Source organism: Monodelphis domestica, chromosome 2, assembly GCF_027887165.1.
Source record: "Monodelphis domestica isolate mMonDom1 chromosome 2, mMonDom1.pri, whole genome shotgun sequence".
Taxonomy (NCBI): domain Eukaryota; kingdom Metazoa; phylum Chordata; class Mammalia; order Didelphimorphia; family Didelphidae; genus Monodelphis; species Monodelphis domestica.
This window is the reverse complement of record NC_077228.1, coordinates 332182382-332209902: the sequence shown is the minus strand read 5'-3', so window position 1 is coordinate 332209902 and position 27521 is coordinate 332182382. Positions and strand designations below refer to the sequence as shown.

General features: G+C 34.3%; 1 protein-coding gene across 1 annotated transcript; it reads right to left on the bottom strand.

The window, feature by feature from the left end:
- Positions 1-665: 665 nt before the first annotated feature.
- Positions 666-26920, bottom strand: IRAK1BP1 (interleukin 1 receptor associated kinase 1 binding protein 1). Its single transcript, XM_001374739.4, has 4 exons — positions 26288-26920; positions 7078-7143; positions 1808-1938; positions 666-1723 (listed from the first exon to the last, which is right to left on the bottom strand). The coding sequence occupies exons 1-4, from the start codon at positions 26894-26896 to the stop codon at positions 1456-1458; spliced, it is 1074 nt and encodes a 357-aa protein (XP_001374776.2). The 5' UTR covers positions 26897-26920; the 3' UTR covers positions 666-1455.
- Between the last annotated feature and the right edge of the window lie 601 nt (positions 26921-27521).

Here is a 27521-nt window from a genome sequence, read left to right as displayed (position 1 = left end):
TTTTACCTCTACCTAGTGCTTTTGCAGGCCTTGAAGTTTGGTTGGAGAAGGTTTTGAGAATTGTTTCCTGGAGCTTGAGCTGCCTGAAGACTGCTTCTACTAGTTACAGATTTTGGAACATGAGTTTCATTTTATACCCTTTTTAGTCTAGTAATATGTTTTTAAACTTTCAATATTAAAGTGATTTTAAGTAAACTTATATGGTTCATGAGTACCCAGTGCATTTAAAAAAAAGAAAAATCTTGATACATCGATAGGACAAAACTGCTGGGCAGGCAGATTAATAGTCTGCTGAAGCCAATTGGGATCTGTGGAAAGGGGTGAGACAACTATTTAATTTTCCAGTTCTTCATGGCTTTCCCTCTGTGCCACACGGTAGCTCATATCCCTTGCCTTGCCTTGAAAAGAAGTGTCCAGTGTTAAATCCAAAGTAGATTGAGGAAATCCTTATTCTTAATTTTCTTAGATTCTGGTAAAAGGGTAGAGTACTGGATCCTCTTGGAGCCTGGACTTATAGGTTGTTAGTTTGGTCATAACTGGCCCAAACTAGTTTGGTTCTGCAAAACTATGACTGCTAGTTATGGTTCTGCAAAACACTATAAAAAGTGCTGAAGGAGATTCCAGAATATTACATAGACTTTACACTAAAATAACTTACAATAAACTTTTTTCCTTTATCCTTCAAATATATTTATTGTATCATGTAGCTAAAATCACTACACATCAGTCATTTATATAAAATACAAACTTTGTTTTGTGTTGTTTTTTTCCTCTTGATCCTAGATCTTCCAGTTTGGTAAAAATTGTTTTAAGGATCTCTAAATGTAGTTTGATTCCCCAACTGTTGCAATTTAAATAGTCAAATTTTTGAAAAACCTCATTTGCCTACCTTATTGCATCATTTTCTTCCCTATAACTAAAGCTACAGTTGTGCCTCTTATAGAAAACTGCTCACTTAGGCCATTCTTTAAGCCTGACTCTAACCTTATACTCTCTTTCATAGTTGCTGTAGCCTAACTGTGGTTGACATTTAAAAAAAAGAATAAGCTCTCCGTGAAGTGGTACTGTCTATCCCTTTAATACAAAATGCAAGCCTAATAGTGTATACTTGTGTTCCATATTAAGTAAATGCAACAATCAGTGAATTTTAAAAAATGATGTTACTTAGTTTTTAATTGATTTTCAATTATTTTAAAGTTCATTTAATAGTTTATCAAGTATTTAGTTATGGTGGATTAGGACTATAGTGTAGAATCTGGGAGCCATGCAGACAAATTTATGATAATATTGTACTGGAAATTGATAGGGCTCATTTTTTTAGCTCATATAAAATCTAGCATCCTAGATAAAATATTAACTATAATATAAAGAACAAATTTATATAAATTATACAAATTTAATCATGATTTTGAGTATTTAGATACAAAACCAAAAAATGTTTGGTTATAAAGAATTTCAAATCTTTTTCTTCTTTTCCTTTTTCTTAACTTCGAAGTTTAAAAATACCCTGGAAGAAACATATATAGTTGCAGTTTGGATTTTCTGTTGCATACTTAGAGAACTTGCAAGGTCAGATAATTGCTGATTGTCTATCTGCCCTTCCCATTCTTTTATTTCCTCTTCTTTGATTAATAAAGGTTTTCCAAGTGACTGACCAACAAGCTGACATACTTCTTGAGCTTTTCGCCATGCATTTCCAACAGCACAGAGACAAACTTGACGTCTTGGGAATAAAAAACATAATGATAATATTAATGACAATTAACAAGCTGTATAATGGAAAACTTTAACCACTTGCTTAACTTACCTAAGATTCTCAATAGCTCCTGGTGTATGGTAAAAGTGAGGAGGATTGATAATAACAGAACTATCTAGTTTTTCCACGAAAAGATTACAAATATCCTGCATTTTTTCGAATTCAGAGAATATAATGCTGACCTGTAAATGAAAATGATGGTTGAAATTATTTGAGATTCCTCTGAGTATATAGTGGAAAAATTAAAGTACAAAGATACCAATTTGGAGTAGAAAATAGTAGAAAAGAAAAGCTTCATCAGACAAACTGTAATTTAGTAGTCAGTTAACTTGCATTTGTTAAGCATCTATATGCCAAATACTGTATAGGATAAATGGGGGGCGGGGGGAGTCTTCATGGAAAGGCACTAAGCAGTACTAGCTTATCCTTTTAATATGCACTGGGAAAGGCTGAGAGCAAGTAGGACTTTAGTTGAGACTTGAAGGAAACTAGAAAGTGGAGATTGGGAGGGAGAAAATTTGAGGCATTGGGGAATATTCAGAGAAAAGAGTCAGGAAAAGGAGCATCTTATTTTAGAAACAATATCCCTTTACTTGCATGATTTGGTGGAATTATCAGGAACAGAAGAGTACCTGGGGTGACTCAAATGAAGAGGGATTTTTGCCCCTATTCTTTCAAGAAACATTTCATTTTAGCTGACAACCTGATGTATTCTTTTCACCTCTTCTTTTACTACAGAAACTAACATATATTTTTTGTACCACAGCTATTAACTGGTATTGGGGGGAAAATACAAACACTGTGTATTCTCTTCAGGGCACACAATTCTCCATGCATTCCATAATTGCTGTAAGTAATACTTTGTATTTTATGGGGCATTGAGGGCTATTTTGCTGGAGGATATGGAACAACTCTATAATCTTAAACCCTAAGCTAAGGATGAATCCTCAAATTTAATTCATTGCTTTTTATTAGACCAGTCATACCATCTAAATACAGTACCATTTAACTTATTTTTATGGCTTTTAAAAAATGTGGCTTAGTTTGGTTTCCTCTATTTTCTCATGATCGCTACCCCATCTTCTTACCCTCACAACTAGCTTTTATCCTTAGCCTTTCATTGAAATTTTCTTTGATCACTAATAATCTGCTGAAACCCAATGGGATTTTCTCAGTTTTTATATTTCTTACCTTCCCAGAATGATTTTACGTTAACCTACTTTACTTCAAAGTTTTCCCTTTTTAGTAGAATGTAGACAGTGTGAGTGCACCTAGCATAGCATCTGGCACACAGTAGGCATTTAATAAATATATTTGCATTAAGTTGAATTCTGTGGAACTGCTTTCACGATTTTCTTTCTATTCAACCATTCTTTCTCTTTATTTTGCCCATTATCTAGAGATATACTTTAGGGTCCAATACTTGGAGCACTATATTAAAATAATTTTTGAGTAAGTTTACCTTCATTCAATAGCTTTAATGACTACACACTAATTCTCTAACACATATTTCCAACCCTGACTTTTTACCTCTTTGCAATCTATGCTTATTCCTTGCTTGGCTATTTAGTTGAAATCACATTCTCTAACAACTCCTTTTTGGTTAACTCCCCTTTCCTCAATTTCTCTTAACTCTTCAACTCCTAAAAATATGCATGTAATTTGACTTTCACTTGACTTTCCTGCTTTGAAATGTATTTATTTTATGAAACTAGTAACAGAGTGGACACAAAGACTCTTAAAAACGTTTAATGCGGGGGCAGCTGGGTAGCTCAGTGGATTGAGAGTCAGGCCTAGAGACGGGAGGTCCTAGGTTCAAATCTTGCCTAAGACACTTCCCAGTTGTGTGACTCTGGGCAAGTCACTTGGCCCCCATTGCCTAGCCCTTACCACTCTTCTACCTTGGGGCCAATACATAATATTGGCTCCAAGACAGAAGGTAAGGGTTTAAAAAAAAAAAAGTCTTTAATGCAGTGACTAAATGTGGTTAGAGGAAGCCCAAACCCCACATTATTTTATTTCACCATAGGCTGGTTAAGCACTCTAACCCTACCACATCACTGATCTTGGTTTGGTATGTTTAACTTTTCACAAAATCTTCCCTTGAATCAAGAAGGTAAGAGTTTTTAGTTTTCAAAGGATTTCTTTGCATATTAAGTAAAATAAGTTGAAAAGTCAATGAAGCAAATTAAGAGAATACTAACTAACTAATTACTAATAAACCGGAAAGTTTATCTGTTGCAATAACAATCATCAATTTAACTCTAGCTGATATCTTATATAGGGAAAAATGCAATTGTTACCACTAACAAAAATGCTTAAATAGAATTTTTACTTCCTCTCATCAAAGAATGCCATAAAAACTAATGTAAGATTAGATATTAGACATTTCTTTAAAATAAATTTTTGAACAATTATTTATAATTTTGAAAAATTCCAGTGTGTCAGCTTGAAAGCATTTTAAAATCCAATGCTATTTTCTATTTTATTGTTGTGGGAACTAAAAAAATTCAAAGTTCAAAGTCATTCCTCCTATAATGTTTGGTTAACTAATAAAAGTCAGTTTCTGTTTGTGTTAATCTTACCTGACCAAAACCTGTCTCAGGAAACAATAATGTTAAGGGGAAACTTTTGACATTCTTGAGAGAAGATACCAAATGAAAAGAAGGGAATATAGTCTTTAAAACCCCCCTTAAATGTTTTATTTGTAGAAGAATTTCCCTGAAGTCAATTCTTCCTAACATAAATCCCTTCCTCTCAATTGACCCATTGTGACTTCTTTAAAATGCAGTTTTGTAAGTGTAAGATTTTGCAAACTGATGGTTTAATTTGTAATCTGACTTAATTTACCTAAAGAGTCTGTTTAATTAGGTTTGTTTCCTTAGGGAATATATAAGATTATGGTTTTGCTTAACTAAATTGTTCAAATTTTATGACATTGAAGGAAGCATGGGATTATAAATCCATCTTTTTTTTTTAATGGCCTAAAAGAATTATTTGTCACGAATGTAATTTATAAGAAACTTCACACTAGAAACCTAATTGTTGTTGTTCAAGGGTTATTTTTCTACTCTTCTGAACCTCGGATTAAGCATAATAAAACCTAGGTTTTTACCAATATAATTTATGTTGTAGTATATATATTTCAGCAGCAGTAACCATAATATGAACTCAAAAAAGAGATATTTTTCCTGTAACATGATCATTCTTCTCTTTACTATCACTGATCCCAAAAATATGCTTGTAAGGTTTTTAATTAGGAATAGGTCTTTGATTATCCAGGTTGTAATGTCTTTAGAATATGCAGTATTACAAGAACATGTATAGTTAAAATGTTATTTAAAATATTTATTATAATTATATCTATGGATAGCTAATTCATTTACTGAGGGTTTCATGGTGCCAAAAAGATAAAAGGCTCAAGTTTAATACTGAATGATTAAATTACCACATATTACAGGAGATATGCTGGCATAGAATATAAGGTCAAATTAAATTCTTCTGCAAAGAAATTATTAAAAGGAAGAAAATAATGGCTACTTGTTAGGAGATTTGTATGTTTAAATGCAAGCTTAACTGGTTTCATTGGTAAACAACTTTAAAAGTATTTCCACTGTTTGTTCTATATGGAAAGATTCTCCCTCCCATTTTGACCTTGCCAATCTCCCTCAACCCCATTAGAAGCTTTTGCTTTAAGGACCCAGCTGGCTATACTCATGGCATATAAATGGGAGTCATTTAAAAACTCTAAATGGTCAATTTATATGCTATTATACCTGGTAGCTTTTCTCTATTCTTTAATCATCAAATGTATCCTTGCCCTGGGGTTGGCTGTCTTGCAAAATATGTGCTACTCCTGGATCACAAAAAATATCTCAAAAAACATTCTGTACTCATGGTGAAAATGAAAAGGCAGATACCACACAACTGTAAATTGCTTTTGAAACTTTTTAACAATCTCATACAGCTGGGGCAAATTTAAAGAGGTCATCAGGTTCCCTTTGAAACTAGGTAGATAAATGCCTAAATTATCTAAGCCCATCCATTTGAGAGCATATCCCATTTTTAAGGATCTCGAGTTATATAGATATCAGTAGGATGGATACATATGGGATCATTGCTTTTTAAATATCATCTTAATAAATGAAGGAAGAATAAAAACTGAAAATTTCTGATTCCAAGGTATATTCCCATTAAAACAAAACCAAAATCACATTTATACCTGATACTTTTTCGAAATTCACTGAAGTTGCTTTTTAAGTATTCATATGTTCATGGTTCTGATATGAGGGTAGAGGCATTTGAAATCCCCAAGGTAGTATGCAACAGACAGAATAGTTTCTCCTCTTCAATTCATCAAGAGGCCAAGAGAATAGTATGCTACTAAAAAATAGTTTATTTGCTTAAAACTAGTAGGGATCAGGTCTGATCTGAGAAATTGCTTTTTATTTGCATACAACATATACCTCTTTCATTACAGATTTTGCCTAAAAATTTGCAATGGTCAGAGTTCAGTAACTTCCTATATCAAGTGGGAATACTTGTACCTTATGTACCTATAAGATAAGTATATAATTCCCTAAGATCTCTTCTAGTTTTACAATCTTAGATTTCCTGCCTGAAGAGTCAGGGAGTATGGTGCCTGTGAACAGAGGAGGAAAGCACCAACAATATTGCAAGTTATATATTAAGTTACTATTACTCTTAAAGGATTAGAAGCCCATACTGGTATTGTGGTCTATTATTAGAAAATGTTTTTTGTTTGTAAAGTCTTGGACATATAAATGCTTTAATGAAACCTAAAAATGGAAGAATTTGTGGAAACTAGAAACTAACATTAAATGAAAAGTACTGAAAAGGTTTTCAGGTCTACCAAGATTAGTTCTCTAAAGAGATTTCTAACTTTCTGTGGGATAACGAAATTAGAATGTGAAATAAAAGAATATTGAAGAGTCCTCCAATCTTTCATAAACAACATTAATTCTGCCATTTATCTGGATGAAATACCTTTTTTTAGTGGTGTTTTCAGCTTCCCAGGAGGAAATACAGTTACATAAGTCTTTAGGTGGCAACAGACTGTTTCCCTCAAACCCCCTCCAACCTTTTTGATTTCACTTCAAAAAACTTTTCCCAATCTTATTAAATTTCCTTTAAATTCTTAAATATACCAAATCACAAATGATTTGGAGAAAAACAATCTTTTCTCAATATCATGCATAACTTTCCACCTGTAAAAATTAGGTTTGAGGATAAAAATAAATGACAAAATTACCCCTACAAAGTCATGCTGTTTTCAATTATTTGATGTGATAAATACATACCTCTGCTTCCATGTGATAAGCATTTCCTATTCTACTAATATCCTTTGTCACAGTTATATTTTCTGCCTGAAACAGAAAGAACAGTATAATTCTTAAAGCCAATAAAATTAAAATTAGTTACTGTATGCTATTTCTCAGAAACAAAATAGACATCTGAACTCAAGATAATATTTAAAAAAGCAGGAATATAGACTATCAAAGGCTTAAGGTGACGAGGATATTCTACTTAATTAAAAAAATTTTTTTAAATACCCCAAAAGAGTTAGAAGTCTATTCGTTATGTTTAAAATGTACTGGAAAGTAATTCTTAACAAGCGTTTCCCACTACCTAGAAACATTTACAAAATTTAAGTGATATAATATATATGCCCAATGACATGGGCACTGTACCCCCAGAAACCCAGGCCAACTATTATTAGGGAAAACTCCTTTGCCCTTGCATCCTTGTGACTCTTAACCTACTAACACCCAATGACCCCACCCAGGGTCCTGAGATGTTTACCCTCTTTTGTCCTCTAGATTTAAGGTGGACAAAGAAATGAATCTTTATGCTTCCAAGCAGACCCCAGTCAGATAACCACCTCACCCCACCAAATGCCTGAGGGACTAACATTCTGGTCAAGTCCACACCAGGACATAGCATCTAAAGAGTATATAATCCCCAGAACTGATGTCCTCTGGGGGACAGCCTCTCCATCCATGCTGTCCCCATGGGGGAACAGCCTTTCCTTTCATGCTGTCCCCATGGGGGAACAGCCTTTCCTTTCATGCTGTCCTCCCAGGGAACTGCTTCCCACCTTGCTGTTCTACCTTGCTATCCTCCTGGCCACTCTCAACATTACTTTCTAAATTAATAAATCTCTTTTTTTTTAAAGCTAAGTTTTGGAGTCATTGCATGCTTGCAAAAGGCATCCTTCCCGAACCCAAAGGCTATCCCCTTCCATGCCCATAACACCCAAGGAATTTTATACAGTCAAAAATACTTAAATGCATTGAGACCAAATTTAAAAAAAAGTAAATCTATAGTGAATCTTTTTTATAGAACAACAACAAAAAACACTCTTGGTTTCTTTTTGGCAAACTGTAATTTCTCATATACTATATGTTGTTTAAAGTATACATGATAATAGTAGATGGTATATTTTAATTTTGTCCCCCCAAAAATTCTGATCCTTGTTTTTTGGCAAACTATATAGTTGTGGGAAGAGGAGAGAGAAACAAAAAGTAAGTGTATTGGCTTATATCTTAGCTTCTCCTTTTGTTTACAAATTCCCTAAGGGTGTTTGCTGCCCTTTTGTGACAATGCCCTGTAAAACGTCTATTCAATAAGCATTTCAGTTCTATATGTTTGTGCTCAGTTTAATTTGTACAGTTTTTAAGCTTGAAGAGGTCTCTAATTCAAATTCCTTATTTATCAAAGCTGTCTCCTCTAATATTAATTCTAACCAGATTTCATCCAGATAAAAATGTTAAGTAGAGAGAAAGGAACTTGGTATATGGTGATCTGCTCAAGATACTGTAATCCCTTTTAAAGAGACCTTCCCTGCAATTATATTTTTAAAATTTTATTAACTGGTATAACTGGTATTCATACTTCCTTACAAAATAGTAGCTATTATTATACTTAATATTTCTTTAAGTACCTGAGATATAGCTATCCCCATATTTCTTCAGCTTGCCCAACCACCTGTGTTGTTTGAAACCAAGACCAAATATATCTACTTTATTTCTAAGTACTTTCTAATAGATATCTTATGCTCAGGGCAGGCTCCCCACCCCCATTGGCCTCTGAATAGTGTATTTTCATCCTATGCCCAATCTGTTGTTCAGGTGTTTTTCCTACTTGGTGTTTTCTTGGCAAAGGTACTGGGGTAATTTGTCATTTCCTTTTCAGTTCATTTTTATAGATAAGGAAACTGAGGCAAACAAAGTTAAGTACCTTGCCATGGGTCACACAGTTAAGTATCTGAGGCTGGATCTGAATTCAAGAAGATGAGTCTTCCTAATTCCAGGCCTGGTGCTCTATCCACTACACCAACTAGCTGCCCTATTCCTAATCAACTCCTGTCCAAATCTAATTAACTTTTAATGTCTATTCAGCTCTAACCCATAAATAAGGATTTCTTCTCTTACAGAACATTTTTTTCCTTCTTTGAAAACTGTAGTTATGTTTTGTACCACATACGTTAGTATTTTAAATTTCTACTATATTAGATTATTCTCTTATTGGAATTTTCTCTTTCCAAATACTGTTTCTTTTAAACAACTTTTAAACTTTTTTCCTTCTTTGAAAACTTTATAATAGTTATATCTTTCCTTTCTTTTTAAAATTAAACCTCATTTTTTCCATTACACATAGAAACAATTTTTGACAAATTTTTCCTTTTATTTTTGCAATTTAGATTCTCTTCCTAACTCTTCCCCCTCCTCTCTGAGGCAGTAAATAGTCTAATATCTACTAAATCAGTGCTTTCATACAATATATATTTCCAGGTTTCTCGTGCCATGACAGAAGATACACACACACACACACACACACATATCACATATAGAATTAAAGAATGATGGAAATAAAGTGAAAAACGGAATGCTTTGATTTGCAAACAGACTAGATATAACAGTTTTACTTTGTTATTTAATTCTGTGCTGTTTTTCTATTATTTCCTAATTGGAGTCTTCTCTATCCAAATACTTTCTTAAGTTTCTTAAGGAAAGTGACTGTTTTGTTATCTTTCATATCATGTGGCATGGTATTTAATTTTAAGGTGTTAAGCCAGTTATCAGAACTACAACTGGTTTCCATTATGTTCTCAGAAATATTGTGAGAAGAATATAGTTTTGAGCTTTTGCTAGGGAATGTGAGGACCTGTGCTATATTACATCTGACAATCAGATTTGCTACTGTTCTTTGTAAGAGCTTCCAAATGAAATAACAACCTTCAATGCAAAGCTAGGTATATGGAAGAATTAAAAAAAAGAAAAAACCGCCTATATTTGAAAATATGATTTAGGAGCAAGAAACAAGAGATCAAAGATCTATAGACTATACAGAAGCCTTGTTACCTATATGTCACAAATAACATTTTCTTTGAGAAAAAATACTGATATAGAACTAGCAAATAACTTCATAAAAATGAAACTATTAAAAGATAATCAGTGACTCATTACTGATATGGGAAATAGCAGAATAATCAGACTGATTTGTTAGTTCAAAGACTTAATTAAACACATATAAAGAATGAAAATGAGAATAATGTGATGAGCAAATAAAACAACTTCAATGTGACCTATTTAAACAAATTATTGATGCCAAAAATATGAAATGGATAAAGAAACAGAATTCAGCACCTATCACTATTTTCTAAAGAAATTTGGTTGAAGTAATTAATTGTCATAATGAGGAAACTAAAAGCACCAACCTAAGGTACAAACCCTCAAACTGTTTGCCAAGTATAGAAAAATGGCAGTCAAGGGTAATACTAGTTTAAGTATAAACTCATTTATAAAATCTTATGAAGAAGGGAAGTAGAAGATTATAAGCAACATTATTTTATGAAACAGCAAGAAAAAGTGGAAGGAAAAGCAAAATTAAAGAAAACTCTGTCTTAGAGGTTCTCTTCAAACAAGATGTCTCAAATGCAAATACCAAAATCATATAATATGCATCTGGAAAGATACAACAGAAAATGTTTCATAAACTTCTGATTATTAGCACTGACAATTCACATCAAATGAAGCTTAATACAGAGTGATATTAGCTTGCCAAAGGTGCTATCGCTATTATGGACGATACCTAGTGCAAAGTACAAATCGAAGTATTCATTTTGGATGATGTGGTCGACCAGTATGAGGTGAATTACACTGTGCTGACTGCATTAAGTTCTTGTACATTGTACAGCCTCCTAAATGAGATCCATAATTTCTCAAGACGGCTTGGTCTAACAATAAAAAAAAAGTGAATGAAGAATGCCTCTTGTCTAGGCTATGATATGTAAACAGATGGACAAACCATTGAGCTTGTGCAAAAGAACAAGTATCTTGGATAGACACTGAAAATGCTCAGTGATCTGGACCCAGAATCAAAATTATGAGGAAAGTGAACTGGATTACCTGTGGGAAAGCTAAAAAATTCTTTTAATGCACACAAGCTTCTCTCTGAAGCAAAGGTCTCAATATCAATGCTCTTTCAGTGGCAACATATGACTATAAGACACAGAGCACTAAAATTTGAAGACTACTCAAAGGGCAAGGAGATATACTTCAATAGATGTGAGCAAGTTGCAACACATTATAAATGAGGAAGTATGTAAAAGATATCAGAAAACAATACGAACAGAAAAAAATATGGGCTAGACATGTGGAGAGCAAAAACCGATGGCTACTCAATGTCAGAAAAGAGGAAAACCCATTGTACATTAGATGGACTCTCTATAGGAAATCTATATGAAGGTATATATATGATATAAAACAGGAAGGTCTGACTGGACTGTGATCAACACTGCTAGAAGAATATCCACATCAATGAGATCATATTCATTGAATTATACTTGCAAACTCTTTTGGAAAAGGCTGCAATTCTTAATTAGTGTCTTCTACCATTGATTTGGTCTCAGTGAAGTGAGAATATATGAAAACTGGAAGTGAGTTGTATGAGGCAACAGTGGGAGCTTCCCTCTTTTGTTCTGAGGGCAGGGAAAAACACCCTTAGATGAGGGAATTAGGTGTCCAAAATCAAGAGGACAATCCATGGGGCCCTAGACCTTCTGATTAACATACAGGTTGAAGTACCCTCTAATTCATCTGTAAAATGAAGATAATATCAGCCCTAACTCCCAGAGGTATTGTAAGGATCAAAAAGTACTTAATAAACTAGAAAGCATTATATAAATGTCAGAAGCTATTGTTACTTACTTCACAAGTTTGTCATGAGGAAAAGCATTTTATGAACCTTTAAACACCAGGTAAATGAGAAATTATTAATAAATGGGACAAAATTAATGATTAGTCAGATTTTGGATTCCAAAAGCTTAAGACATTAAAGGAGAGATTCTACTGGGATGGAAAAGCTCTTCTGGGGGGTTGGGCCACCATAGGGTTGCCCCAACAACCATTCTCTGATTGGTGGAAAATGGTCAGTTTAGCCAATCAGAGGGTCGAGGCTCCATGGGAACAGCCAATAGTGAGAGTCACCCACTTGAAAGGATATTATGGGGGTTTAATTATGACTACTATTTTGAAATATCACAGGCTAAGGCAATTAGTATTTTTCCCCTTGGTTTTAAAAAGGAAGCCAGCATCGTTCTTCAGGCACCACCAATTCTAGTTTAGAAACTGTTGAATTGAATCAAAGAATAAAATAAAATCAATAAATTAGGTCACTTCATCTTACTACCTGAGACTAATTGCTAATTTGTCTAGGTAACTACTATCTCATGGAACCACCTACATCCTTTAAGTTTAAGAATGAATAAAAAGGCATTAAATAAACACTGACCAACACTGCAAAGTGCTATGGATACAAAAAGAAAAACTGAGGCAGCCTTGCTCTCAAGAAGCTCACATTTTAAGGAGATTACACATAAAAGATAAGAGTTGAGCTCAGACAATTTTCATAGGAAATCAAAGCGAACTAGTCATGTAAAATGCTCTAATTTTCTGATTAGAGAAGTTAAAAATTAAAACAACTCTGAGGTACCACCTGATACCTATTAGATTGGCTAATACCATAGAAAAGGAAAATAAATATTGGAGGGGATATTGGAAAATTAGGACATTAATAAGGAGTTGTGAATTGTTCTAAGCATTCTGGAGAGCAATTTGGAACTAGGCCCAAAGGGCTATCTAACTGTGCATACCCCTTTGACCCACAAATACCACTACTAAGTCTGTATCCCAAAAGAGATCAAATATAGGGGAAAAGGACCTACCTGTACAAAAGTAATTATAGCAGCTCTTTTTTTGTGGTGTCAAAGACTTGGAAATTGAAGGGATATTCATTAATTGGGAAATGATTGAACAAATTGTGGTTTATGAATGTAATGGTATACTATATTGTATTATAAGAAAAGATAAACAATTGATTTCAGAAAAACCAGAAAATACATATAAAATGATGCAGAGTGAAAGAAGCAAACCAGGAGAATACTATATATACACAGTGGCAGCAGTACTGTACAATTATCAGCTATGAATGACAGTTATTCTCAACAACACAATGATCCAAGGTCGTTCAGAAGGACTTATAATGGAAAATGTTACCCACCACTGTAGAAAGAAATGATGGAATTTGAATGCAGATCAAAGCACACTATTCTTCATTTTTTTTGTATTTTTTTATGTGTCTTCTTCCACAGCATGACCAATATGGAAATGTTTTACATAATACCACATATATAACAAATGTAAAATTGCTTGCCTTTTTAAGGTGTAAAAATTAAAATTAATTATAATTTCATATATTTTAAGAGATTTATTAATGATCATTAGAAATAAAGGAATAAAAAGGTAACAAAATTAAAAAAGAAATGTGCCCATGGCTAATCAGTCTGTTCAAAATCCCCGCTTACCCAGTTGCCAACAGGAAGCAGAGAGCACCAGGACCAGCAATTCCACTGCCTAATATCCTCTGTCTATAGGAAGTATCTAACCACAGGAAGTCAGTGGGCTCCCAGGAAATATAGTTTTTAGGCTAACAGATTTCCAATTATATAAAGTAGTGGGAGGAGAGAGGGAGAAAATTTGGAACTCAAAATTTTAGAAAACCAATATTAAAAACTATCTTTACATGTAATTGGGAAAAAATAAAATAAAAAAGAACAGACAGGAAGACTGAGGTAAAATGGTAATGACTGTGTGTTGAGAATTGCCACTGGGTGGCCTTCCTTTTGCCTTGACCTGGATCCTAGGCCACCTAGATGTTTACTATATTTCATATATATATAAATATGAAGTAATAGCTATATTGTAAACTAAATGCACCAAAGAGTGAAGGGATCTATATTATATTTAATTTGTATACCAAGTTATCATCATGGCACACGTTGCTATAATAGGATATTTAATAGCTCAATATCTATAAAATGTACCTGTGATCTCTATCCAGTTTTCTTCACGCTCTCATCTTTGATAGAAAACTATTTACTATACCTTAGTGAAAAAGTTGTAAATGAGATACTGAAGAATACATAAAACAAAACCCCCCAAATATGGGAAAGACCTACTGTCTAATTTTTGGATGTGATGTCTCTGGAATACAGATGATAGCCAAAAAAAGCTGATATGGGGATCAAAGACTGAGAATCAAAAGTTTAATTGAAAAAAGAAACCCTTAGGAACGGATTTGAATTGTGATGATTTACATTTTTTTCATTATATATATACTCCACTAAGCAATCTCTATTTTTAAAGTATTCAGTAATATATATGTATGTATCTAGATACATGCACATACAAATTATATACATATATTTTAATATATTAAAATGCAGTTGTTTTTAATTTTTAAATTCTGTAGTTTCAACTTTATTCCTTCTCAATTTGCAATGTCCTTCTTCAGCTGCTTGCTCTAGCACCTATTAGGTATTAAAAAAAAAAAGAGCTATAAGCACAAATTTTCTTTTGAAAGTAAAAAAGCACGGGATACATTGAATGAGCACTATAATAGCAATCACTATGCCTCTGTCACTTACTTTTGAAGGTTACCTGACTCATGTAAAATTGACATTTTATATAACTGCTTAAACTTAACTATTAAGGAAAATTTCAGCTTCCTTAAATTGACCTCTTGAAATGGTTTTTAGAGAGGATACCTATGCAGAGGTGATAAAGAGGTTTTTATCTTTATATTTAACAGACCTTGAAAATTTAATTACATCCTAAATAGTTTCTGTTCAATGAACAAAAACTTTAGCATAATATCTTTGGAGTACATTAATTAAATATTGTGTAAAAATCAATCTCATTTGAAAATCTGTCTTAACAGCTTTATATATTTAAGCACACTGCCATCTTGTGGCAGTGGGGTGTATTGCAAAATTGTTATAGAGAAAACAATTTGCTCCTCTGATTAATGTATATATGTATCTGTATATGCCTCAAATATAGGGTGGGTTGGGAATCGAGCATTTAAAAAACAATTTTATAGGAAGACTTCTAGAAATAATTTTAATATCGATGACCTATTTTTTTTTCTAAATGTGGCTCATATGTCCTACTTAAAAGTAATTTTCCCCCTTCTTTTTTATAGCTATAAGGTTTCAAAAGCAGTTATCCATTTAATTTTTAATCCGAATAAGCTTTAAGAAGATCAAATGAGAGTTTTTAAAAACTCCAGTTCTTGAGTCTGCTGTTCATTTAATTTTCATCTATAAAAGCTATCATTTTAATCATGCAGACCCCTCAGGAACAATTTTTTTTTTGTAGTACCTTAAGATATGCTTTACTTTTGATATCTACCCACATGATGTATTTAAACCTTTTAAAAAAAAATTTGCCTACTAGTTTTTTAGGTAGACAACCAACAGGGAACATACAATATAATAAAAATGGCAAATAATCTGGAACTGTAATCCTACATTGAAGCCAAATAGCTACATTGTCAACAAATATCTGTTGAGGTCCTACTATGGGCAGGTACTATGATAGACAATGGGAAAATAAAAGCATGTAACACTGGGTCTCTGACTTATAAGGACTTTTCATCTAGACCTACAGATGGGACACACTAAAAGATCAATAAAATTGCCAGGTAGCATGTTCTAAATGTTAAATGTGTGGTAAAGAAAGCAAGTGCTGCAGGAGGTCATTGGTGGTATCAATGCTAATAAACAAATAAGCAAATGTAAATTCAGAGGCTATTCTATGGAAAAGGTAGTAGACTGGTATCAGAAGACTTCCTGCAGTATAGAATCATAGATTTAGAGCAAGAAGGTCTCCCTCCAGTCACCTAATTAATCTCCTTGCTACAGGCTAGAAAAGTCACTTCACTTACTTTCTTAAACTTCTTTCTTTCTTTTTTTTTTAAACCCTTACCTTTCATCTTGGAGTCAATACTGTGGATTGGCTCCAAGGCAGAAGAGTGGTAAGGGCTAGGCAATGGGGGTCAAGTGACTTGCCCAGGGTCACATAGCTGGGAAGTGTCTGAGGCCAGGTTTGAACCTAGGACCTCCCGTCTCTAGGTCTGGCTCTCAATCCATTGAGCTACCCAGCTGCCCCCTTAAACTTCTTTCTTTATCTTTAATATGAAGATAATTTTTTTTTACTATTTCCTTCTTAAGTTTACTTTAGTAGTATTACTATTAGTATGAAAAAGATCAAATAAATGTATGCAAAATATTTTATAACCAAAAAGCACTAAAAATATATCAATGAATTATTAGAGAATGCTAACATTTCATCACACATGACAAAATTAAAATGGATATGTGATATGAATATTAAATATCATGTCAAAAACAATTAGATGACAATAACATCACATAATTGTCACAGATATGGTTAGGGGTTAAGTTCTCAACCAAACAAGCAATAGAGGAAATTACAAAAAAGAAAGATAATTTTGATAATTGGAATTGAATAGATATTACATGAACCAAATTAATGATGTTATGACAAGGAGGTATTTAATCTCTGTAAGGTACTAATATCTGAAATAGAGGCAACAGAAACATTTAAGACCAACAAGTCATTCCTTAATATGTAATTGGCCAAAGGATATAAACAAATAGTTCTCAAAAGAATCAAAAACTTTTAGACAATCATGAAAGAATGCTCCACATCACTAACAGTGAGACATGCAAATCAAAAAAACTCTGAGATTTTACTTGATAGCAGCAAGTTAGAAAAGATGATGAAAGATCAGAAATAATTAATATTAGCGAAGGAAGGGTAGAAGGAAATAAGCATTTATATAGCACCTACTACTTTGTGTCAGTCATTATACAATATCCTTTAAAAATATTATCTCATTTGATCCTCACAACAACTCTGAGAAGTAGGTCCAGTTATCCTCATTTCATAGTTGAGGAAACTGAAGCAAACAGGTTGTGACTAGCCCAGGGTCACAAAGTTAGTGACTGCAGCTAGATTTGAACTTATGTTTTCCTAACTCCAGGTCTTATTGGGACACCTAGTTAACCCTAATACTGGAAGGATTGGGGAGAGAAAGATACTAATGCACTGTAGGTGAAGCTATGAATTGATTCAACCATTCTCGAAAGCAATATGGAATTATTTGAATAAAGTGATTAAAATGTTCATATCCCTTTAACCTAGAGATCCCACTATTTGCATATATTTGCCTTGCCCTCTCCTCCTCTCCCCAAAAAGAGATTAGTGATAAAGAAAGGCTTCTTATATATTAAAATATTTATAGCAATTGTTTCTATAACTATTTAAGTAAAAGCAAACTACAATAAATTAAAGAACAGGTAACAGAGTTACCATGGAATGGGAATGGTTAAACAAGTACATGAATGTAATGGAATATTATTATGTTGTTAAGAAATTAGAGGATGATAGAGAAGCATGGTAGGAGTAATATGAATTGATGCCAACAAACAAGCATTTATTAAGTGATTACTATGTGCCAACTGGGCAATGTGACACAGTGGATAGTGTGTCAGGCCTGGAATCAGAGACTTGTCTTACTGAGTTCAGATCTGGCCTTAGATACTTACTAGCTCTGTGACCATGGATAAGTCACTTAACCCTGACTGCTTCAGTTTCTGTATCTATAAAATGAGCTGGAGAAGGAATTGGCAAACTATTCCACCATCTTTGTCAAGAAAACCCCAAATTGGGTAATGAAGAGTCAGATACTACAGAAAAATAACTGAACCAAAAAAGTGCCAGCTATTATGCTTAATGCTGAGAAAATAAAATAAGATAAAAACCTGGTCACCAACTTGAAGGGGCTTAATTTTAAACATATATTCAAATGACAACACTGTAAATGCAAAGAACATCCCCAACACATAAAACTAAATGCTGAGAAATTAGGAGTTTGGCCCCCAAAAAGAAATATGGAAAGGAACTTCTCATTGATGTTTTGAAGAGCTGACATAGAATGAGTTTGGGATCTTGCATGAAAATTTTAAAAATATATATTTTTTTTGTTAAAAGGGCTAACTCTCCTGGATATGGAGCAGAAAGGGATATCCACTATGGGAAATGGAGATGCAAAATTTATTTGAAAAAAATCAGGGAATGAATATTATTGAAAGCAATTCTTGGCTCAGATGTTCCTAAGTGAGAATGGCCTTTTATGCTCTTGCACTGACATGAGAAGTGATGTTGCTTTTACAGCCCCTGTCATTAATGCCATAGGAAACTACCATCACTAGAGTCCTTTTTTCCCACCCCTTCCAAGGTGTCATTACTACCTAATACCGACTCCTTATCAAATAAAAGTAATTTTCTCATTCCCAACAAAATAAAACACATTTTGGAATTGTCATTGCTACTGATGGAAGCTCTGAAAATTCCTTTTCCAAATATAGAAAGAAATGTGTTTGATTCAGTTTATATATATAAAAATATATATAACCTGAAATGGTATCCCAACTTCTAGTCTCTTTCCTTTATAAGGCATATTTCAGACAGTTGCTACATTTATCTTCCTAAAGCAGCATGCCCTTCTCTTGCCTAAGAATCTTCAGTGGTTTCATCCTCTTTTGCCTTGAGGATAAAATATAAATTCATAAGTATCATAATTTAAAGCCCTCACAATGTTTCTTTTTTACATTTCTAGATTTCACATTACTTCCTTTATATACTCTAAGATTCTAGACAAACTGTCCTATAAGTCCTTCCCCAAACTTCATTCCTTTATACAGAAATGCCTATAACTCCCTCTCTCCTTATATCATCCTCTCAGTCCCTACTTTTCTTTTTCCTTAATTATTTTTCATTTACTTACCTCTTTTTAGGTTATGTCACCCAAAAGAAGGCAAAGCTTCCTGGTGTATGTTTGTGTAACACACACATGGATATATCCATCCATCCTTCCATCGATCCACCCACCCATTGCATACATATTTGTTGTTCAGTCATGTCTGACACTTTATGATCCTATTTGGTGTTTTTTTGACAGAGTTACTGGAGTGGCCTTGCATAAAGTAGGCACATAATAGATGGTTGTGGAAAGAATCAATGAATTAAACTCTCACTGTGTGTAAGTTACTAAGCTAGTAGGTTTGAGGAAATAGAAACAAAATTATAGTCTCCATTATCAAGGAGTTTACAATTGACTTAGTAGGGATGAATAAGATAGATATTACAGAAAAGCCAGAGAGCACTATGAGGGACAGTATCTTAGCTGGAAGGCTCAGTTCAACTAGGTGTGAACAGGAAGCTTTGCTCAGCCAACTATCATTTGGGAGTATTATTTCCTTCCTCTATGAATAAGTAGAAGAATGTGAATGTTTTAATTACTGAGATGTAGCACAGAAGAGTCTGGGGTCAAATCCCAATTCTAGTTCTGATATTTGTTGTCTTTGTAACCTTGAAAGAAGGGCCAGTCATTTAAACTCTCTAGGTCTCAATCTCCTTGTTTGTAAAATGAGGGGGTTGGAATAAATGGCCTTATGAAGCCCCTTCCAGCTCTAGATTTCAGATTCTATGTGAACCTTTTAAAGTCTCTCTAACAAATAAAATGAGGGGACTGGACTTGATATCTTTTAAAGTCCTTTCCAGCTTTTAAAACAGTAATTCTAGTTAGTTTAGGCCTCCCACATCCAGTATCAACAACCTGTAAGTCTTAGCTCAAAGTTGCCAGCCTTCTGTTGTCCTTTGGGCTGTAGTCTTCTTTAATATATAGGCCTTTATGTCCCTAAGCTACGATGTAATTAAATTGTTACTACAAAAAAGTCCTAAACTTGGAATGAGGAGACCTAAGCCCCAGTTTCACCACTGCTACTAGCTGTAAATCACTGAGTAGCTTTTACTGACACTAAATTCCTAGTAACAGGGTTAGACTAAATTGTCTCAAGTTTAGTTAATTTCTAAATTCTACAATTTGTGTTTCAAAATCTTTTAGATCTGTGTCCTAAATGATGAACTCAAATACAACTGTAGCAACACACACTTACATGTTTGTAATTATAAGCTTTTCTACTAAATGTGCATTTTATGCAAAATGCTTTGGGCCAAAGTTCCTAGACACACACAGACACACACAGACACACACAGACACACAGACACACACAACTTAAATATTGTTTTACTCAGTATCTTCCAAGATGAAACCCCAAGCAGCCAAGTTCTATTCATTTAGAATTGGGAGAGAAAATGGCAGGAACACGTTCACATATATGAAGTACCACTCTGTTTAAGACTTAGACCAATTGTTATGATTATTTGGGAACCCTCTTATATCTCTTCGTGAATGTCATGATAGCTGGCATCAGTCAGTCCTCAGTTAAAGGACTTAAAAAACAAACAACTAAAGGCAAACTGATAGTACCATAATCAATTTTTAAAAGGGTATATATAAAGTCCAACAGAATTTTTTCCCATAGCTGATAAAGATTTTAGTTAAAAATAGTGTGACATTTTTCTGTCCCAGAACGTGTAAAAAGAATATACTGTATATAGCTGTGTTTGCAATAGTCACCCTATACTTTCACTTTTAGCACATTTGCTTTTAATTGTCATTTGCAAAAATAGTTGCAATCTAAATGATTAAAGTTTAAAAGTGCCCTATGACTTTGAAAACCTTGTATAATCCATTCCAAAATGTAATTTAAATGACTTTTTTGGATTATCTACTGCTTTGAATTATCCACATGACTGCTTTCCTTCATTAGCACAGATAATTGGGAGATTACCATTTCATTTTACTTGCCCTGAATATTGAATTTTAGTACAATTAAAGCAGTGACTTCTTTTATACACTAGGAGAAGATAACTCCTCATGATTTCAATATACATATTTTTGCAAATACTGTACATACAGTGGCTCTTTAACATTTGGACCAGATTGTAACAGAACTTAAGAGTCATCTTTTTTTGAGAAGCTATTTTCTTGGCCATCAAATAGGTTATTTTAACTTAACAAGAACTTAATATACACTTTTAACACTGTAAAAACATTAAAAAAAACTTACCAATTTACTTTCTACAGTTATTTTTTGAACAAATGTCAAATGATTAAAGTACAAATATATTGAACTTCAACATTTAAGTCTTTGTTCATCACTGGTTTTAGAGCTTTTCTAAACCATTTTTTGTGTGGAGACATCTCTGGTAGTCTGGTGAAGCCTATAAGAATTTCTCACAATAATGTTAAATCAATAAAATATCAAAATCTATGCATCGTTCATAGACTCCAAGTTAAGAACCCCTGATCACAGATTTGGACAAGAAGGTCCCTCTGGGATCATCTTTTCACTACAGAGGAGTAAACAGAGGCCCCCTGAAGGTTAAGTGATATTCCTAAGATAGTGAAAGTAGAGCAAAGCTGGGATCTGAACTAAGGCCCATTTCCCTTTCCATTGTACTACATTGCTTGCTTTGACTTCTTTAAACTACAGTAGCTATAAATAAATTATTGGTTTAGTATTAGAGAAAAAAGTGGTGGTGGAATATCTGTATAGTAAGGAATTGTAAAAACAATTACAAGCAAATTCTGATTGGATTAAATTGTGTTTGAGGAGCAATGAGAATACCCAAGAGAAACCTGAAAAAGGTTACTGTTAACTCTGGTGAAAGATAATCCTTGCTCCCTACTCCAGGGTATTATTGTTATTTATTCTCTCAGGAGGAAGGCAGTAAGTGTTGAGAACTGAGATTTCAGTACTGTAGAAAACTACAATTAAAGCAGGTCTTTCTGCTGAAGCAGACAGATGCTTAAATAAAAGGCAAAAAGTTTTTGCGTCAGCCTGTAACTTTTTGAAATTTAAATGTTCTACATTTCACATAAGTTTCACTGGATAGCCATATTTAAAATTTTAATGCATGAACCAAAATTTAAAAAGAAACTCAACAATGGCTAGAAGAGTTGACTTTTAGTTGCTAATAAATATGGTAGCGTAAAAAACGTTGGGAGCCACTCTACTCTAAATGACCACAGAAGAACAAAAATGCTTCAAAATGAATCCTGGAGCATCAGACCAACAAATTGGGTGAAGTAGTGTAGCCTAAAAGAATGTGGAGAAACATTAAGGAAGTCTCATTTCAAGTATGAGCACAGAACAAATTTTAGTGGAACTCAAATGTGATACAGTGCAAGTGGCAGGAGGAAGAGCACAATCAGCTTGATCTAACCTCAGCAGGGGAAGAATGGAAATACATACCAAACATAATAGGCAGTGGGAGTAAAGAGGCTAGATAGGACCCAGCACTGCCAAAGAGGGAAGAACTCAGTCCAACCTCAGTGTGACTAGGCAGAACTCATCTGTGAATCAGATGAATCAAACAGCTGTGAACCTTTCTTTCATCAGATTTGGCACAAAGCATGAATAATGCTCACACATAGTTAGGTATAGAAACTTATCTCATCCAAAAAAAAAAAGAGGGGCAAAAAGGAGAGAAGGAACTAGGAAAGTGGGTAAACAGAAGTAAAAACATTTGTAAACAGAGAAAGACTGAAAAGAGATAAAGAAAAGGATCAATGGGGAAAATAATATGGAAGAAAATACACTGCTAATAATACTGAATATGAAAGGGATTAACTCACTCATAAAATGGAAAAAGGTAGCAAAGTGGATTAAAAGCTAGAATCTCACAACATACTATCTACAAGTAACTCATTTAAAACAGGGAGATATAGGCTAATAAAAAAATAAAACTAGAAAAAGAACAAATTAAACCCCCAATTAAGCACCAAATTAGAAATCCTAAAATTCAAAGGTGAGATTAATAACATTAAAAGATAACCATTGAATTAATAAATAAGACAAGAAGCTTGTTTTATGAAAAAAACAATAAAAACAGATAAATCATTGGTCAATTTGATAAAAAAAAGAAAGAAAACCAATTTTCCAATATTAACAATTAGATCGGATAAATTCCAAATAATGGAAACTGCGATGATAAGGGTGAATTTAAAGCAATTGTTAGGAGTTATCTTGCCCAATTATATGCCAATAAATCTAAGGGTCTAAGTGAAATTGATGAGCATTTGAAGAAATATAAATTGCCCAGATTAACATCAGAGGAAATAGAATACTTAAAACAATCCTAGCACAGAAAATGAAATTAAACAAGTCATCAGTGTATTCCCTAAGAAAAAAGCCCCAGGGCCTGAAGGATTCACAAATGAGTTCTACCAAACATTTCAAGAGCAATTAATTCCAATACTTTATAAAGTATTTGGAAAAAGAGCTGAGGAAGGAATGCTTTCAAATTCCTTTTAAGACACAGATATCATGTTGATATCTAAAACAGGAAGAATAAAAACAGAGAAAGAAAACTACAGAAGAAATCTCCTTAAAGAATATTGATGCAAAAATTTTAAAGAAAATACTAGCATGGAAATCAAAGCAATATATGACCAAGTAGGTGGGTTTCATACCAGAAATGCAGGGCTGGTTCCATACTGAAAACTATGAGCATAATTGACCATATCAACAACAAAATCAACAGATACCATATGATTATTACAATAGATCCAGAAAGAGCTTTTGATAAAATATATCATCCATTCCTATTAAAGACATTCCTAGAAGACATTAGAGTAAATGTAACATTTCTCAATGTGATAAATAGCATCTAAGTCAATTCATCAGTAAACTTGTAATGAGTATAAGTTAAAACCTTCCCAATAAGATCAGGAGTGAAACAAGAATGTCCATTATCAACACTGCTACTCGATATTGCACTATAGCAATAAGAGAAGAAGTCTTAATTAGACTAAGCAATGAGGAAATAAAAGCTATGACTCTTTGCAGATAGTATACTGTGAGAATCAATGAAAAAATTTATTAAAACTTTAGCAAATTAGTAAGACATATAAAGTAAACACGCAATAACCATTAGCATTACTCTACACTATCAATAAAGCACAAGAGCAATAACCATTTGCAACATAAAATACCTGGCAAAATACCAAGACAAACCCAGAAACTGTATGATCACAACGTGCAAAATACTTTTCACACATATCTAAACAATTAGAAAAACATAAGTTGCTCATAGGTAGGCCAAGTCAATATAATAAAAACAATTCTTCTTAATTACTTATTCAATGCTATGCCAATAAAACTATCTAAAATTATTTTATAGTTAGAAAAAATAATAACAAATTATCTGGGAGAACAAAAAGACCTAGATTACCAAGAGAAATTAAAAAAAAATGAAGTGGACTAGCTCTTCCAGATATTAAAACTATATTATAAAGTGACACTTAATATTCAATGGTAAATGACCTTAGTAACCTAGTGTTTGAAAAACCCAAATATTCATGCTTCTGGAAGCACTATTTGACACAACTGCTGGGAAAACTAGAAAACATTATGGCAGAAATTTGGTACCGATCAATGTATCATGCCATATACAAAGCTAAAGTCAAAACAGATACAAGATTTAGAAATAAAGGGTGAAACCATAAACAAATCAGGGGAGCACAAAATAGTTTACCTGTCAGACCTATGGTTAAGGGAAGAATTTAGATGAAAAGAAGACAGAGAGAACATTATGAGTTGCAAAATGGATTACTTGACTACATTGTTAAAAAGTTTCTACACAAATAAAATTAATAGAATCAAGATTAAAAAAGCAAAAAAACGAACTCTGAAAAAAATCTATTAAGCCTCTCTGATAAAGACTTCATTTCTCAAATATAGAGAACTGAGTAAAATTTATAAGAATACAAAACATTTCCCAATTGACAAATGGTCAAAGGATATGAACAGGCAATTCTCAGATAAAGAAATTTAAACTAGTTTTAATCATATGAAAAAATGTTTTAAATCACTATTAGAGAAATGCAAATGAAAACAAGACTGAGGTACTACCTCACACAGATCAGATTTGAAGGGATGTGGAAAAATCAGGACACTAATACAGTTACTCTAGCTGTGAACTGATAGAACTATTCTGGAGAGCAATCTAGAACCATGTTCAGTGGGCCCTAAAACTACATATCTTTGATCCAGCAATAGAAGAAATGGACCTACTTGTACAAAAATATTTGAAGCAGCTCTTTTTGTGATAGCAAAGAACTGGAAACTGAAGTGATGTCCATCATTTGGGAAAGGACTGAACACAATATGGCATATATTTGTAAAGGAATACTATTGTGCCATGAGAAATGACAGACAAGATGAGCCCCAACAAACCGGGGGTTTGTGATACAAAGTGATACTAAGTGAAGTGGGCTCAAGCAGGAAAACATTGCACAAAGTAACAAAAATAATACAAGAGGATGAACCCTATACGACTTTATTATTAACAAGGCAAGCAAGGATCTAGGATAACTCCAAGGAACTCAAGATGAAAAAGGATATCCACTGCCATAATAGTTGAAGTCTGAATGTAGGATAATAGTTGAAGTCTGAATGCAGTTTGAAACATACCATTCTTTATTTTATTTCCTCCATGAATTTTTCTCTAGTGTAAGAAATGTTAATTGTTTCCCAACATGTCAAACAGGGAAATATAAATTATGTGATAATATTTGTACAAAATCATATTACCTGTCTCTTGTGTAAAGTGGGGAAGGGAGGGAAAGAATATGATAGCAAAATGTCAGAAAATTAATTTTAAAAATTGTATTGACCTGTGATCTGGATAAAAAGAAAAAGGAAGAACAACATCATGATGTGGGGAGGGAGAGAGTGGCTGATACCATGTACCATTACCCTCATACAAACATGCTATTAATATTTTTCTTCACATGTGTTATTGGCATGTTTTTCTTTTTTAAAATAAGTTTACTAAAAATAAGAAAATTTAAAAAAGAAATCAAACAGAAACAGTACTTAGCATTTACAGTTAGAGCAAAGACTTAAGCTGAGGTGTACGAGTTCTAAAAATACACTAGAGGTGGAGAGTATTTCCTTGTAACTGGTTTCCTTTGTAATCGTATGGCTTTTATGCACTTTTAATAATATGATTCGGAGAAGGGGTTCATTGGCGTCACTAGACTGGCACATACAAGTTTTAAGAGTTCCCCCACCAGGGATCGGCGGATCTCTCTCAGTCTTTCTCTCTCTCGCACCCGCTGTCCCTTCTACCCTGCGGGCCCCCGGCTACGAGGGGCTCCTCTCACCTGCACGTCCGGTTTCTGCAGGTTCTGTGTGATGTAGTCCAGGCGGCGGCTCACGCTGTTCTTGGCCTCAGAGGCCGAGTTTTTGGTGCTGCTGACCTTCACCGTAACCAGGGCCCGGTCGGGAACACAGGACAGTTCTGCCGAGCCCCTCACGTGCACCTCACGGGGCGGATTTGGGGCCGGGGGTGGAGCTGAGGACAGGGCCGAAGCCGGGGCCGCGCATAGGGGCAAATGGCTGTTGAGGTTCGGCAGGGTCTCACCAGCGGCGCCCGAGAAGCCATCCTGGATCCTATCGGTTAGTGGCGCCAGCTCGGCGAACACCCGATTAAAGGTAGCCTGCGGCCAAGGCATGGGAGCTGATCTTAGGTTCCCATGGCTACAGCGGTGTACGGTGTCCTGGTAGGGAAAAAGGGACGCGGGCGAGGACCGGAGCCCAACCCTTGAGTCTACGGTCTCGCGCAGGGAATTATGGGAAGCCCTTTCTCGCTTCTGAGAATCCAGCGCGGGAGATCGCTTGCCGTGGCGCTTTCGCTGCTTCTCTGGTAGCTGCAGCCTGGGGAACAATATGTATGGGCCTGAGGAGAACCCTGCTGACACATCTCCTATCATCTTCTATCCTTCTGCGTTAATGAGTCTCCTCCCCTCCTGGGGAGCCAGTTCTGTTGCGTGCCTGAGGCATAAATCACATTATGATGACTTTGGGCCCTTGTCTAGTAATACAATGGTTAGGACTGAGTTTGGAGTTGAAGGACCTGTGCCATTTACTGGCGCTGAGTCATTGCCTCATTATTTCCCGCGTAGAAAATGGGTTGATTAGATGACTTTTAAGATCCTCTTTATGGGGGGGTGGGAAGTGTTAGCAAAATGTTGAACTTTTGGGACACTTTTCTAAGATGAACCTGAGTTATTTACACTTTCTAAAGTGTAGTTGTTCAGTCCTCTCTGACTCTTTGTGACCCTATTTGATTTTTTTTTGTTTTTTTCCCCCCTTTTAAACATTATTTTATTTGGTCATTTTCAAACATTATTCATTGGAAACAGATCACTTTCTTTTTCTCCCCCCCTCCCCTCTCGCCACCCCTTCCATAGCCAAGGCATGATTCCTCTGGTTATCACATGTGTCCTTGATTTGAACCCATTTCCATGTTGTTGGTATTTGCATTGGGGTGTTTATTTAAAAGTCTCTCCTCAGTCATATCCCCTCAGCCCTTGTTAGTCAAGCAGTTGCCTTTCC

Coding starts and splice junctions, on each gene's coding strand:
- IRAK1BP1 (XM_001374739.4), bottom strand. CDS start 26,896: ATGATAGGAGATGTGTCAGCAGGGTTCTCCTCAGGCCCATACATATTG. Junction 7,144..26,287: donor TGCAGAAACCGGACGTGCAG/GTGAGAGGAGCC, acceptor TTTCTGTTTCAG/GCAGAAAATATAACTGTGAC. Junction 1,724..1,807: donor GGAGCTATTGAGAATCTTAG/GTAAGTTAAGCA, acceptor TTTATTCCCAAG/ACGTCAAGTTTGTCTCTGTG.